Source organism: Lepisosteus platostomus, chromosome 18 (genome assembly GCF_059453375.1).
Source record: "Lepisosteus platostomus isolate fLepPlt1 chromosome 18, fLepPlt1.hap1, whole genome shotgun sequence".
In the NCBI taxonomy this organism is placed as follows: Eukaryota; Metazoa; Chordata; class Actinopteri; order Semionotiformes; family Lepisosteidae; genus Lepisosteus; species Lepisosteus platostomus.
This window is the reverse complement of record NC_142628.1, coordinates 8,515,077-8,529,985: the sequence shown is the minus strand read 5'-3', so window position 1 is coordinate 8,529,985 and position 14,909 is coordinate 8,515,077. Positions and strand designations below refer to the sequence as shown.

The 14,909-nt window shown below is 38.6% G+C and overlaps 1 protein-coding gene across 3 annotated transcripts in view; it reads right to left on the bottom strand.

The window, feature by feature from the left end:
• The window catches only part of LOC148645597 (TBC1 domain family member 2A), a 343,714-nt gene that overhangs the window by 316,251 nt on the left and 12,554 nt on the right, over window positions 1–14,909 (bottom strand). For all 3 annotated transcript variants that reach the window (XR_015928206.1, XM_088611885.1, XM_088611886.1), the window contains exon 10: window positions 10,116–10,228. Coding sequence is in view for 2 of the 3 variants with exons in the window: in XM_088611885.1 (XP_088468011.1) it covers window positions 10,116–10,228 (113 nt within the window). In the remaining variant the exon portion in view is untranslated. The remainder of the gene's footprint in view (window positions 1–10,115; window positions 10,229–14,909) is intronic.

Genomic DNA, 14,909 nt, shown 5'->3' with positions numbered 1-14,909 from the left:
TTGAGCAGCTGTCTCCCGAAAAGTGCCTCTCCCCACCGCGCAGGCTGCAATGCCTGGCGGAAGCTCTGCCCCCCGCAGAGCACACACCGCCTCAGGACACTCCATCCCGGCCTCTCAGTTCACCACCGCGCAGGAATCTGTTGATGCTGTCCCCGCCGGCTATCTCCCCCCAGGAAGCATAGCGGAATTCACAGATGCCAGTGGGACGAATAATTCTCCCAGATGTCCAACTGCTACCCATCACCCAGGAGATGGAGGGGGGGTTGTACTTGCAGTGCATCGGCATAGACGGGAAAGCAAGAGCCGACCACTACGCCGCCCTCGTGTTTAGAAATCTTGTTACTTTTGAAATTTACTGGGGGTGGACCACGTCTGTAAATTTCGATGGGTCCAGAGGCAAAAGTGCCTTGCCTTGCAATCTCCGGGAAACCATTAGTACGATGGTGAATCGGAGATTCTCAACCCTTGCTGCGTACGACTGGAAAAGAATTCGTGATCGGATCAACGAAATGCTTCGTAGGAGGAGGCGGTCTTTTCCTCTTGTCTAACAGTCTGTCCACAAACAAAACATTCCTGTTAGACAAGAGGAATTGAAAAAAAAACAATGTTGTCAATGAAAACCGGTGTGTGTGTGTCTCTCCCTGCTGGATGTCCCTCTCACAAACTGCTGAATGAATAAAATAATTTTATTGAAAACGAGTTTGCGATTGTCTGGTCTTTAAATTCTGGAGATACGCGATTCCATATTATATTCCCTTTTAATCAAATTCTAAAAGTATGCTTGTTGACTCCGGTATCGCGTTAGTTAAAGACTTCGATGCTTAAAATGTTTAGGGAGAAATGGAATACTGGTGTGTATGTTTTCTTTAAAGTACCGAGACCAGCCATATACTGTATGTTTAAGTTCCAAAATTAATATCGTTTATGGGCTTCACACGCGTTGCAGTATGCTCAGGCACTAAGTAAAAGGAGATGCTTCGTATTGCTTGACTAATTTTAAAAACTAAGTTATAAATATAAAAATTGCAGGCGCTGCTCTGGTGCGTCGGCTCCTACACAGTGCCTGTCTGCCGTAAGCGTTACAATATACATACAGTACCCAACACTGCTTGTACCCATCTGTCATGCAAATAAAACACCTTGAATTGAATTGAATTGAGGGGAGAAGGGGGGGATACTAAAGCCAATACTGGCTCAATGGGCTTTGACGTGCTAATGCGTTGGTTTAACGGTCCGGGTGTGGCAGGCTTCCAATGTCAACTCGACTCGATTAGAAGACAATGAACGTATTTTAGCCCTAAATGAATTAATAGCAAACATGGTTTACATAAAATACATTTTTCCAAGAAAGTTTATAATAATACGATCTATAGTTGAAATCTGAGCCTACTTTAAAAATAAAGGAAAAGCATTTTCAGAGAGCAATCACGCTGTGTTTATGTAGAAAAAGTGATTAGGTTTATGAGCAATCTAATTACCTATTCGCTTAAAACGCTATATAAAATAAAGTTTATTTAGAGATGAATGATCAGTGTCGCAGTTTAAATAATGTGAGTCAGGAAACTAACACAGCTCCACCGGATTTAATAACGCAATAAAAACGCTATAAAATAATGTGACACAGTACAGCACAGTACAACAATACTGACCATGACTTTAGAAGCATAAATTACCTTACACTCAATTTAAACACAAGCTGTCTTTCTGTATGAACCTCTAAGCTGGTTCATACAGAAAATGTAGAAATGCATTAGCCTGATCATGATTAAAAAACACATAATTAAACACGCGTTTGCGATTTAAATCAGAACACGATTTAAATCAAATTTAAATGTTTATATTGTAACGCATACTGTCCAGCCTCCATTTCTCTATAAAAATTTACTGTTGCACACACACACACAATAGAAGCAGGAACCGCTGCCAGAAGGGAAGATATGTTCAAAATATCGCAAATATCGATCATGTTGCGATATTTTGAAATATAAAAGTCAATTGATTGTCCATAATATCGCTTACCTATTTTTTCGAAGAAATGTTTGTTAAAATAAAAGTCCAGCACCAGCTGGATTCGAACACACAACCTGCCAGTTGGTAGTCACGCACCTAGACCAGTAGGCTACAAGAGAGCTCGCATGATCAGGCAGGCGAAACAGCCCTACACAGCCCTGCCGCAGTACACGGATATAATCATACCGTTATTAAATTCTTTAGATACGCGATTCCATATTATATTCCCTTTTAATCAAATTCTAAAAGTATGCTTGTTGACTCCGGTATCACGTTAGTTAAAGACTTCGAAGCTTACAATGTTTAGGGAGAAATGGAATACCGGTGTGTATTTTTCCTTGTGATATTTTAAGCTCTAGTTGAATGATAGGTGTCACATTTTAAATCATTTTCGTAGCTAGAAATTATGAAACGCCCTGTTAAAAGCAAGGAAGTTTTTATGCCCCGTTGAAGTAAAACAAAATGCCTGACAAAGTATGGCTTGGACAGATTCCAAGTGCTTGTACAAATGTGCTAAAGAAATTATACTTTGAGTATACAGCTTGTCCAAAGTCATCCATTATTAATACTATTAGTAATATCTTCAGTAAAGGCTTTGATGCATAAATATTTCTGATAAAGGTAGGTTGTGTACTTTTGTCCAACTGAGCAATCTTGCTTTCATAAAATATACCAACATTTTAATGACTGATGATTAACATGCTGTAATACACAGTTCAAAATTAAAGGCTCAAATGCTGTACATGAGAGGTTAAGCTCCCCCTGGCGGTTTTACAAGGCGACGCCGGATAGTTAGTCACGTGACACACGTGAAATGCGTGATACCGCGTGATACTGTGACACGCCCACCGGGGTATGCCGCGAAATACCTCACCCATTTTGAATGGCTGCATCTGTACAGGTTATTTTCATGGAAAACCAAAAAACTACAAAACATTTTTCTGAGAAGTTCAAACAAAACTCTAAAGTAACAGTGCTGTCTTGTTTAAAAGTTCAGATGTGATTACTTTCCTTGTGGCTTATCAAAGAAACACGAGCTCACCTGCATGTTTTTCATGGCCGATATTTCTATCTTAAGAACAGTGTAAACAAAAAAGGCCCCTTGTGCAAAGTTCTTTGATAGTATCACCCCGTACATTTCTACATCAAAACCAAGACACAGCAGCTATATCAAAGGATGAATACACACATTTAAAAGTAAAATCTGACTACACTGTACGGGAGCAGCACCTGGGTGCCCAGGTCTCAAAACATTAGAAAATAAAAAAAATCCCGATGCAAAACCAGACACACACAGGTAAACATGAATACCGTCATTGCAAGACACAAAGATGGATTACTTGCAATTGAAATGTTATTAGCTGAACAATTCCTAGAAAACTGTTGTTTGGGGGCTTTTCTAAGGATACTGTAGATGGAATTCCAGGGATCTGCTGCTCACAGCTTGAGAAGTTCAAGTTATGACACTAAGTTAGAGCTCTGACACTAACCCTCAATTCCCCTGAACAGAAAGGAAAGCATAGCCACCTTACAAATTTCCTCCGATATTTCAGCTGGGGGTGTATTTGTTTTCTTAATCATTCTCAGCATTTCTTAATTAATAAGATAAAGGATTTTACTTACTCCTCGCTTTTTACTTACTCCCACACTCTCGCCTTTTACACTTTTGTAAATGAAATGGCTATTTTGCTGGTTGTCCTGGAAAAATAACAACAGGGTATGAGAATATGTGGTATTTTAACTCTCCAATCCAAAATGCAAGCTTCCCGAACAGGATTTAAAATAAGCAATTGATCCTGAAAATCCTCCCTAAATCATAATCTGTAGCCCCCTGTGGTTCATCATCCATCTACAAAATAAAGCTTTGGGCACAATGTTTTTAGTTAGCTTTTTGAATCCTGATTGTGTATTACAGATTTCCAATGCCTAGCTGTGAGATACAGAGGTTTATCTGCTAAACCAAACAGAAATGGGAGCAAAACCACATCATGCCCATTAATGCCAGCACTGACCGTACAGAATGGCATGATTTCTGCTCTTCATCTACCTTTTTGTCTTTTTTTATGCACACCTCCACGTTTCACATCTCTGCTTCAAAGTGCTAAATCATGGAACACACTGGCAAATGTTATGGATTTTTTTTTCATACAAACTACTGCTACTGAATATTAAAGTAACAATATATATAATTGTGCCACTTGGTGATTCTCTGGTACCTCTTGCATGTTTTAGCAGCACTTGTGTTGCACTTTACAAGCATTATTGTGCTCTTCATTACTATATCTATACTGTACAATTTTATCAGGACTCCATTGCATGGATATTACAGTACTTGTTAGTAATCACATCAACGGTTTCTTTATTACCTGTACTTGATGTCAAACCTATTTTCACTGTAATCATATTTTATGACATTTTGTCTTGTGATATTACAGAGGAAACACTGCAGAAAAGAAATACATTATGCACTGCTGCTACAGTAGCAATTTCAATCCAGGTGAGGCTTGCTCACAATCCACTTGAAGCAAAAGTAGTGAGTGAATTAATTATGTATCCCAGCTAAGGCATTCTTTAGCTTCAGACTCAGCAGTGAACTCAATTGTTTTGTGGCTTTCTGATGTGACAGCTTACTCACTGGGGAATCAACAATAGACCACAGCATGTGCTTCATTAGGAAGTCTTTAAGATGGAAACAAAACTTTCCCTTTCAGAGCTGGGGTGCTGTTTATGTGGGGACTCCAGCAACTCATCATTATAGATTTCCTCCTTTTTACTTTCCTGAAAGTAAATACAAAAATAAGGGATTTAAGTATAAAATATTCTTAAAATACTTTTAAACAGATAATCAGAAACAGTCAACAACCTTTAAAAATGAAGTGCATCAACTATGCCGGCTTAACATTTTGCTTTAATAAACAGCATAACAGGTTCATATGTAAGTGAGAGAATGAAAGCCCACATGTACAAGTCAAGACAGAAGATAAAATGCTACTAAAATTTGGTCCCACCGGAACTTAACACACTTTAATTTGGTACTTGTTTGCACCTTAGGAAAATCGTTAAAACAAGACTATGCCCAACATGGAGATGATTAGTTCTTGTGAGATCTCTGGATCAATGCCATCCCTATGTGTGACACCAGTTACAATGTCTCTATTAAACCATGAAAAACATTCGGGATTGCTCCTGCCAATACCACCACAACTGCAAGTGCCTCTTTTGGGAGCCATAGCCTGAACATCATGTTGCCTGAGTGTTCTGCATGCACACATTACCACCTGCATAATACTGAAGAGAACATTTCAGAGCTGCAGGGTTGGAGGTGTATGAACAATACATCAATTGTGGAATCTCCACTCATATACTGCAACATACAGACTTCTGTAACAGATTTCTACTGAAATACAACTTCCAAGGTCTCTCTCAAAGCAGAAGTTTACATTTTTATTCTTTCTGTAAGTACTACACACTTGTTGCTGAGGATGACCAAGGACAAGCTTTCCCTCAGCAAGTTTCTCCAGTCTTCTAGGAAAGCTACAAATGTTAGCCCTAGTATCATCATGAGACAACTAATCTCAAGTGAGCCAGATATCTGGGCATTGTCTACCTCCGTCATGTGATGTTTCCACACTTGTTCCAAATATGTTCATATACACTACTTTAAAAAAAAAAATCAACTGTTCAAAATACCTCTCAGAATTAGTGTTTTTAATAGAAAATTCAACAAACTAGGTAATGGGAATATGCTTTAATTTTGTCACAGCAAATACCTCTTTATGGATTTCAATTTGCAGTTCCATTAGAATCTGATAGGGTTTGTATTATTTTGTTGTGTGGTCATAAATTAATTTCTAATTGACGAGATTATTTCCAGACATACTACTGTATCTCTCCATCTCCTCACTCTCCCACGCCAGATCAGTCTTCCTCCTCCTCCACAGGTGCGAAAAGGAAGAAGGCAGCCATCCAAGGAGGGAATCCTAACATCCATCAGCTCCCAGACAGATGAGGCCCAGAGGACAGGGAGCAGTGCAGGGGGCAGCCAGCTGTGCAGTCACAGGACTACAATGCCACAGTGCCTGAGATCTGAGCTTTGATTCAGGGAATTTTTTTTGAATGGCTCTGCAATGCCAAGTCACTGAACCATGACACTAACCGTGCACTGTGTAGTCTCAGAGTACAGGCAGGCTACAGATACAAGCACAGAACATTCCTCACTTAAGAATCTGTTGGCTCCAAGTTTACATTTACAGCAAAATCTTTGCCTGGCACAACAGGCTTTGGCCATTATCTAGACGTGTGACGTCAGAGGTGACGTCCAATAGCTCTCTGGATCAGAGATTTACCATTAAATAGAATTAAAGTTCAAAACATGGTCAATTAAAATGAAGCAGTGTTATAGGGTAGTAGAAAAAGAGTATATAATCCAAAGCATTCAGAAAGTTAATAGGACGGATAAAAGTTTTTGTGCTGGCTACCACTAGATTTCAGGAGGCTCAGAATAACTTTTGTGTGAATTCATTTTATAAAAACATAAAACAATCAACCATTTCCCCTCAGAACCCCCAAACATTATGGGTACCCTCCAAAAATTTGGTATAAAGAACCACACAATAATGAATCTGCCTGATCAGAAGCAGAAACAAATCAGTGTCTCTAAATGTTTCCCTTTGTGTTTAGCAGTTTTGAAAAGCCACATTTATTTTCCTGGGACAATTTATGGAACAAATTTCTACATCTGCAACATTCAGACCCTGATTCCAAATAGTGCCAGCTGCTAAATCACTGGTATGAAACCCACTAACAGGAAAACATAAGGCCTTGATTTATTCATCGTTTTCCCTTCTAGGGAACAGAAGCAGACAGCTTGATGACTCACCAGACTGGAGGAGAAATGACTGCCAGTAAAACACGGGGCTGGAGGTTTTGCGAGACCAAACACAGCCCCCCAATTGTAATACACCAAGACCCTCTAAAATGACTTCTGGGAATTTTTCTTTTGTCTGGAAGCCTGTGAGTCATGTCAGATGTGTAGCGGGGTTCTAGCATGTCTAAGGGGAAGAATGCATTCTGGTACCGTCAATTCAAGGTGAGATATACAATAAATGCATAGGGAAAACCAATACCAACAATTCTTATAGTATTGAGAAGGAAATGTTGTGACCCATTTTATTTCTAAGAGCTTAAATTAACCAAAAAGTTTCAATGAAAAATAAAAAATCCACTTTTTTTTTAGTCAATTATAAATGGATCAAGAAAGTTTTTTTTATTAAATTGTCTATTAAATGCCCTAATCTTTCTGGGGGGTTTATGAAGACTGCAATACTCAGTATCACAAGTTTGAAGTGAATAAGGCAATTGTAGAATATTAAAATTGATATCAACAAATACAGTCAACACTGCAGACAAGAATATTATTGAAGACACACTTAGGTGTGATCAAACATGCCAATAGACAGATGCTCACATAATTCCCATATATCGCCAATGCTGATTATTTATAAGTTGTTTAACTTATAACACTAAAGCAACAGGCAGCAAGAGGCCACAATCAAATGTTCAAAATACTGTCACTGCACTTCAGTTGATAATTCCACCAGCGATCCAAAGCTGCACAGCCAGCCCACAGCACATGCTACAACCAGACTGAACATTCCTCAAACAAACCATAGATCTGAGGGCTGTTTTGCACCATGTACTGTAGCTGCTAGCTCACAAAAAGCAGGATGATGCAGGTCTGTGAGCATGAGGACGATCGATATTGATAAAGTTACAAAGGCAAAAATGTGTTTACGTAATGAAAGAATACCATGTCATGTACATACAGAAAATATGGAGGGCACCACATGAAACATATTCAGTCAGAAATATAAGGAGATAAGAGAATGACTGGTTAATGACATTTTTTGTACTTTGAGAGTCCCAACCAAGGAAAACATCTGTGGTACAGATTGCTCCAGCAGAAATATTTGAAGAAACTTTTCAGAGAAATACAGAGTTAAACCCTACTAATTCAAGCATGAGATTAAACAACCAGTACTCTGCTACTCAGGAATAAAGTGCAGGCATCATCAACGCATTGATGAAATTTAGATTCACAGACCTGTGCAAAAAAAAACAGGTTTTTCAATATTCACAGGATGCAAATAAAAACTGAGGAGTTTAACCAAAGATTACCAGGCATAACTTTCTAATGAATAAACTATTACAAGGCCCTGTTTATTATGTGAAAATGTTTATTCTTGTTTGCAGTCATCCCTTTGCTAACAGAGCCTAGAGAAAAAGAAAACAATATCAGCCTGAGATACTATCTTAGTCAGTTTGCACCAAAAGGGGGGGGGTAATAATAGTGGTATTGTATGTACCCACTAACCTCATAGCAGCTGAGCAGCAAAATCAGTGAAATTTTATCTGGACCTTGAAATACCAGGGGGTCAGGTCTATTGACTGCTTGTCCACATCTTACTAAATCTTAAAATGTTTCCCAATTTGCACATGCAATAGAGGCTACACAGCAGTGTATGAGGGCTTTCAACACTGAATCCAACATTGGGAAAAAATCTTGTAGAGCAGCAAAGTGCATTGTCCTCCAATCTACCTGTTCAGACAAGTCCAAAACACTAGCTTTGGCAGCACAATAGGTCTTTGACTCTGGCCTGTGTTGTAGAGGGCAAGCACATTCAACAAACAGACACTGATTTATGCCCTGCTAGAATCGATTAAACTTTGGAACCTCAACAATAAGCAAAACTCATAGTACGAGATATTTCATTTCTTTTATTCCAAAGCACAAAACAAAACGGTAGGCCAGAACTGTTTCCTTAATTGGGTTGATCACTAAACGTGTGCATTTTCTATAAAGGAACACCAAATTAAAAGGTTAAAAAAACCAAACTCCATCCACACTGCCCCATTTTCAGTGGATCATTGTCTGAATAAGTCAGCTAACAGGGTAAGCACCTTGTATTATAAACACACATTTTTACCTCTGACCTTTGGAACAGTCAGTGCTGCACCCTGCTGCAGAGACAAGCCTACTATCTTATCGAGAAGCAGTGTTTTACAGCAGAGAACTTCTGTTCTCTCTCCGCAGAAGCACACACAAATAGTCAGACACAATCACAAACAAATTTGCAACAATGTAAAATGGTCCCTACAGGCAATTTCTGTATTCAGAAGCTTTATATACATCACAACTATCACAAAGATTCTATGTATTAATACTCATAGCCCGTTTCTGAAGGGTTGCTGATAAAAGCTTTCCCCAAGTTGCATCAGGCAAGTGTGGACCATTTGGAACACAGTGAAACAAAAACAGGTTTACGTCTGGCAACATTACATAATCAAGGAAAGTAAATACTAGGTATCTAATCAACGTTCTACATGTTACATATATTAAGCAAATATCAACCCTCAAGTACATTTCCACAACTGCAGAGCACAGAAATCAACTGTATAGGTTTTTTGGAAAAAAAAGGTATCAATTTCTTTAAAACATCTGACTAAATATTAGAAAAAGTCCAGTTCACACATTCTTTGCTATATTTTAGTACTTGAATTTCTATATTCAACATCACAGGATATTTTGACTGTGATCAGGACTGGCTTAAGTTAGAAACAACTAAAGGAGGGTCTTTTTTCTAGTTCTTTTAATAACTAAATGACTGTTGGAAAACAAACAAATATCTCACACTGCTCAGGTCTTCATTGTCTATACCAGTGGCTGTCCAATTGGAAAAGTGCCCCTGGAAACCCAATTTACTCTGTTTGCTAACTCGATTCCCTTACTTATATGATCACAAACATACTGGCATCAGACAACCATAGGTCATTTGAAAACACCCTAAAGTCCATCTGTTAACAGCACACCTCAACAAGACTATCTACATGTTGCAGATGGAAGCAGGGCACTCACTTAGTAATGCTTTTAGAGTGCCATAAATTGAAGGAATAACAATACGGAGGTGGGAGTTGCTCTTTATGATTTCACTTATCCCTCCCATCTGGTTGATGGGAGGCAAACACGTACAGTATGAATAGCAAGGCTTAGGCACAGCAGTAGAAATCAGCACGGCACCAGAGGAAAAGCCCGATCTGGGTTCTACCTGGGCAGCGTTCTTCCCGGTCCTCTTCCAGAACGAGGCTGTGCATGCAGTCAATCTCCCACTCCTGCACCTCGGTGTTCCACAGGGTCGGCACCAGAGCACTGTAGCGGGAGCTGGGGGAGATGATTAAACTCTTTCATACAGTGTCCTTCAATGCCATTATCTCAAAGATATCCAAAGTGAAAGCCGATCAAACACACCCCTGTACAGAAAAAAGTCATTTTAGTATTTCCCATACTCCCTGCTACAAAAGTTAATCTTGCAACATCTAAGTACAATGAACTAGAGAACATTACTTCTTACATTATCTAATTATGAAAATTATACACCACTTTTAATTGTCTTATACTGCGAAAAAACCTCAAGAGATAAGTTATTTGAAACTTGTGTGTTTACCAGTCTTACATTTCAAATTGCAAACATTCTGAAAATGTATTAACTCAGTACTGAATGCTTTCTACAACCCTGTGAACTCAAGAATAACGTGATGTGTTCACAGCATAGTGCCCAATGCCAAGCAGATGGCTGCTGCAGGTCATGTCAGCTCTTCAGACAGAGCAGCGCACATCGAAGGGCTCTGGGGAAGCAGGGCTGAGGTTTCCAGCGCTCCGCGTGCCGGGGATTTAGAAACAAGCGAGAAGATCAGTCCAGCAGCCCGTCAAGTCTTGGTTATTGTTGTTAAAGAGGAACAATCGCCTATGCTGACAACCAATGAAAAGGCCGCACTTGCACTCAGAAAAATGACCAGACGGATGAAACAAAGTATTTAATCAGCTTATTGTACTGTACAATAGCGTTTGACTTCTCCTCTTGTCCAACAAATATTGGATTAGAAATGAAACCTGTCACAGTGCAGGTGGTAAGGAAGGGTCAGTTTGTCACAAATAGCCTGGAGCTCTGACACCAACTCTTCTATATCGTATAAACAGAACACACCACTAGGCCTCGAGGCCCAACAGAATACTCCATGCTAGCTTTGTCTTTAGGGATTCACAGATTAACAGACCGTGAATAACAATTAAGTCTACAAATTTTGGATCCACTTTCAGGCAAAATGTTTAAAATAGCAACCTAGTAAGCCTGGTATACTTCAAAACAGTTGGTGCCCTGTGGGGAGATTAGAATTAATCCTCATTAATATGTCAACAGACATGATTAGGTCACAGGAAAAAGTAATAGGTTTATTCCATGCTGAAAAGAGAAGAAAGAAAACACGTTTCAGTTGTGGAGCCTTCTTCAGGTATAAGAAAGATACGGCAGTCAGCAAATATAAATAGCATGGTAAAACAAAATGTTGTTAGAGGATGCCTGACAAATAGGCATCTGAAGATGTTACACAAAGCCAAGTCCTTTCTAAAAATTGATTCCTCTTTTCAAGGCAAAATAAAATGTGATGGCAAGGTCTTATTTCTTGGATACATTTCTATATGTCTATAAGATATTGAAGATTCATCCTGCCTATTCTTGAGTTTTCAGTTAATGCCTCAATGTTACCTAAATAAAGGTAGAAGTTTATATATTCTATACATTAATTACATTGAGGGATCAAATACAAGTTTCCATAGTGCTTTTGCAGAAACTGCGTCTCACCGATGCATCTCAGGAATCTTATGCTAGTCAGTTGTGAGAGTTCATACACAGTGATGCCATCCTGGTATCCTAAAACTTTAAAGCACAAATGCCACATAGCTGGTTGTTTAATAACTTTCATGAAATGCTCTAGCTATTGTTTAAATGTTGTTGGCGAGGTAACATCATTGGTACTGAATAATGTTTTGGCCAATGAATTTCACTAATTCATTAACTGAAGGAAAAAATGCAGACACCTGCAAATTTCAGCAGCATGAAATAATGTCCTGCAGGTCACCAGTAGAAATAAGAATTTCATTTTCACTGACACAACAGGTGAAATAAAGGAAGTTTAAATATAAAACTGTCCACTCCTGATTTCAGATTACCTGATTGCGATTTAGATATCTGAAAGAATTTCCCCATTGAGAGTCAAACAACTGCCATGGTTATTCAGTATTCAGCAAGCTGGAAAAATAAAACCTCCTCCAGGTCCAATATACTGTGTTGTGTGCATGTACGTTCTCCCATGACCTGGCCTTGAGGTTACACCAAACATCATGATAAACTGTATAGAGGTAGTTTTGAAATGTCCCGACAGCGTGATGCCTAAGGAAACTGTAGGCCACTTGCACTATGATATTAACCTCCTCAGTTTGTTCTTTCCCCCCTACCCAAGAGCTCTGTATCACTTACTAAACATACTAATTATTACAAAGAAGAATATTAACCATTTCCTTCTTTACACATGCTGTACAGCCATGTTGTTGAAGATGATACCTTGGCTACTAGCAATAATTGGCTGGATGAGATTCTTGGATCAGCTAGCAATCAACTGAATATCGATGGACCAAATGGCCCCTTTCACTTGTATGCGTTTTAGCAGACGGTTCACTACTACTCTAGACCTTTCATCAGGCTTTATGGATACTTTTTGCTACAAAAAGTGCTTTTGCTCAGTGGAAGAAATAACATTACAGCACTAGTTTCTGGATCTGTAAATTATGAAAATCACTTGATTATACTGGTATAACGTAACTGTGATGACAGCAAAATCACTTCATAGATGCATAATGTATCTAATTCTCTTGGCAGTAGGAACTGTACAAAAACAACCCTACACTCCACCGTGTATGAAATTGTCGTGAACGTAAGGCTGTTTGCTAATCAGGCAATGGAATTCAGTCTGTAATTGCTATTGCTGGTTCTTATTAACATTCTTTACCTTGGACTACAAAATGAACATTCTAAAGTAATGAAAAATAAGCACACAGAATTACATCTTATACATTTTTATAACTTTAATCCTACAAACTGGAACAATCATAGATTTTGACTCTACATGGATTTATGAAAATGGCACAAAGTAATGCACCATTTTATGAAAGTTTATAAACCACTTTTTTTTTCATATTCAGAAGCTACCTGTATAACAGACAAAAACATAATTAGCATTCTTTTGAAGTGGTTTCTAAGTCTTATTTAAGGTTATGACAAAGCAATTTCTTTTCAAGTTGCCAGAGTGAGTCAATGCTCTGTCCAGATGGCAAACTCTACAACAGCTGCTTTGTGCCCAGGTAGATAACAGTGGCATTAACATTCAGTGATTATAGGACATAGAAAAGGCACAAACTCAGATTTACAAAAATCAGACCATGTCTTAAAACAAGAATACACAGCTCTGGAAACCTGTAAAACTGCAGAATAACAGAAGATGAATGTAGGAGTTGAGAGAGGGGGGTCATAAGTCAGTTTTGAGTCATTATACAAGAACAGTCGTTTAATTTCTATGGTGAACAATCAGTAAAAAGATGCTTTTGTGAACATTTTTCTTTTTTAATTCTTGGGCTGTGAAGTCATGAAGTTGTGTTCAGCAGAGCAGAAAGGTGAACAGGGGCCTAATCAGTGAAAGCAAGGAGGCCTCCTCATGTATAGCTTTATAAGCAACCTAAGGGCAAGGCCTATAAAAAGGGAGCATGGCACTGTTTCCATGGTAACTTCCCCACCCACTAACTGAAACCACAGATTATAAAGGCTCTTAACACAAACAATATTGAATAACTTTGACATGTGAGTGCGACCATGTTTTCTGTCAACTTAAAATCAACTAAGAAGGCAACACTTTTTGATTTACAAGACACAGGGTTGTGCAGAAAGGGCAAGAGTTGTTTTTCTTTTTCCTTATCCTCCCAATCCCTCACAGAGAAACAGGAATGCTCCATTAAATTTCCACGTTGGGATTTCCAAGGATAATTAATTTAATTTACAGGAAACCTACTCAAACAGTTGAAATGAGTATAAAACAATGTTTAAGCATCGGTTACTGTGCCAATTCTATGCCAACACAGCCTTCTTTGTTGCCTCTGGCTACCAAGGTGACAGTTAACAATAAACAAAATATTTCATTTTGTGCCAACTTAATGCTGATTGACTTGATGTTCATATTTAAATTGTGTTTCAATGCCGCTTACACAACAAAGCTCCTCATTTCAGACTGAGGTTTAAATTACAGCTCTGTTATCTTAAAAAGCCACAATTAAGTGAAGTTGTGCCACAGAATTTGAGCTAGATTCTGTTGCGATTTAAAATTCTCTATTCACTCAGCACTCTGGTTTTGGAGAACAATGTATTACATGGTGTACAATGTTAATATTTTTATGTTAGAAAGCAGGCAAAATTCTCAGGTAGGTACAGTATGTCTAGCCCCATACTTATCTAAATATTTAGAGAAACAAAACATTAAAAGGCTTACTAACACATTACATAGGAACAGTGGATAATAACACACGTGCTGGTTATTGTAAATTGAGGACAAGACAGTTCTTATTTGACCAGCCCAACTGGATGGTTTAGTTTTTACATAGGAGGCATTCAGTTCTTTAGAAAGTGTTTTCTTTTATTTAATTCTTAAGCTTAATCCACAAATGAAGAAAGATGAATTAGATGAATAGGGCCACAAACAGCTCAGCCAAATTAGGCCCTTGGACCAAAATATAGTAAGCCGAGTAACCTCCATTTTCATAGCTTCTATTCATCACATCTGGAGAATACCTGATCTTAATCAAGCCAGGTTAACTGATTTCACATTCCACGCCAGAGCGAAAACAAAAAGACCCTGTTTACCAGCCCCTGAAAAGATGAAGAACCGCAGTGCACACTTTTGTAAGAGCCAGTTTTTTCCTGGCTTCCTTCCGTCACGGTTATGCGCCCAGCAATGATCTGCTT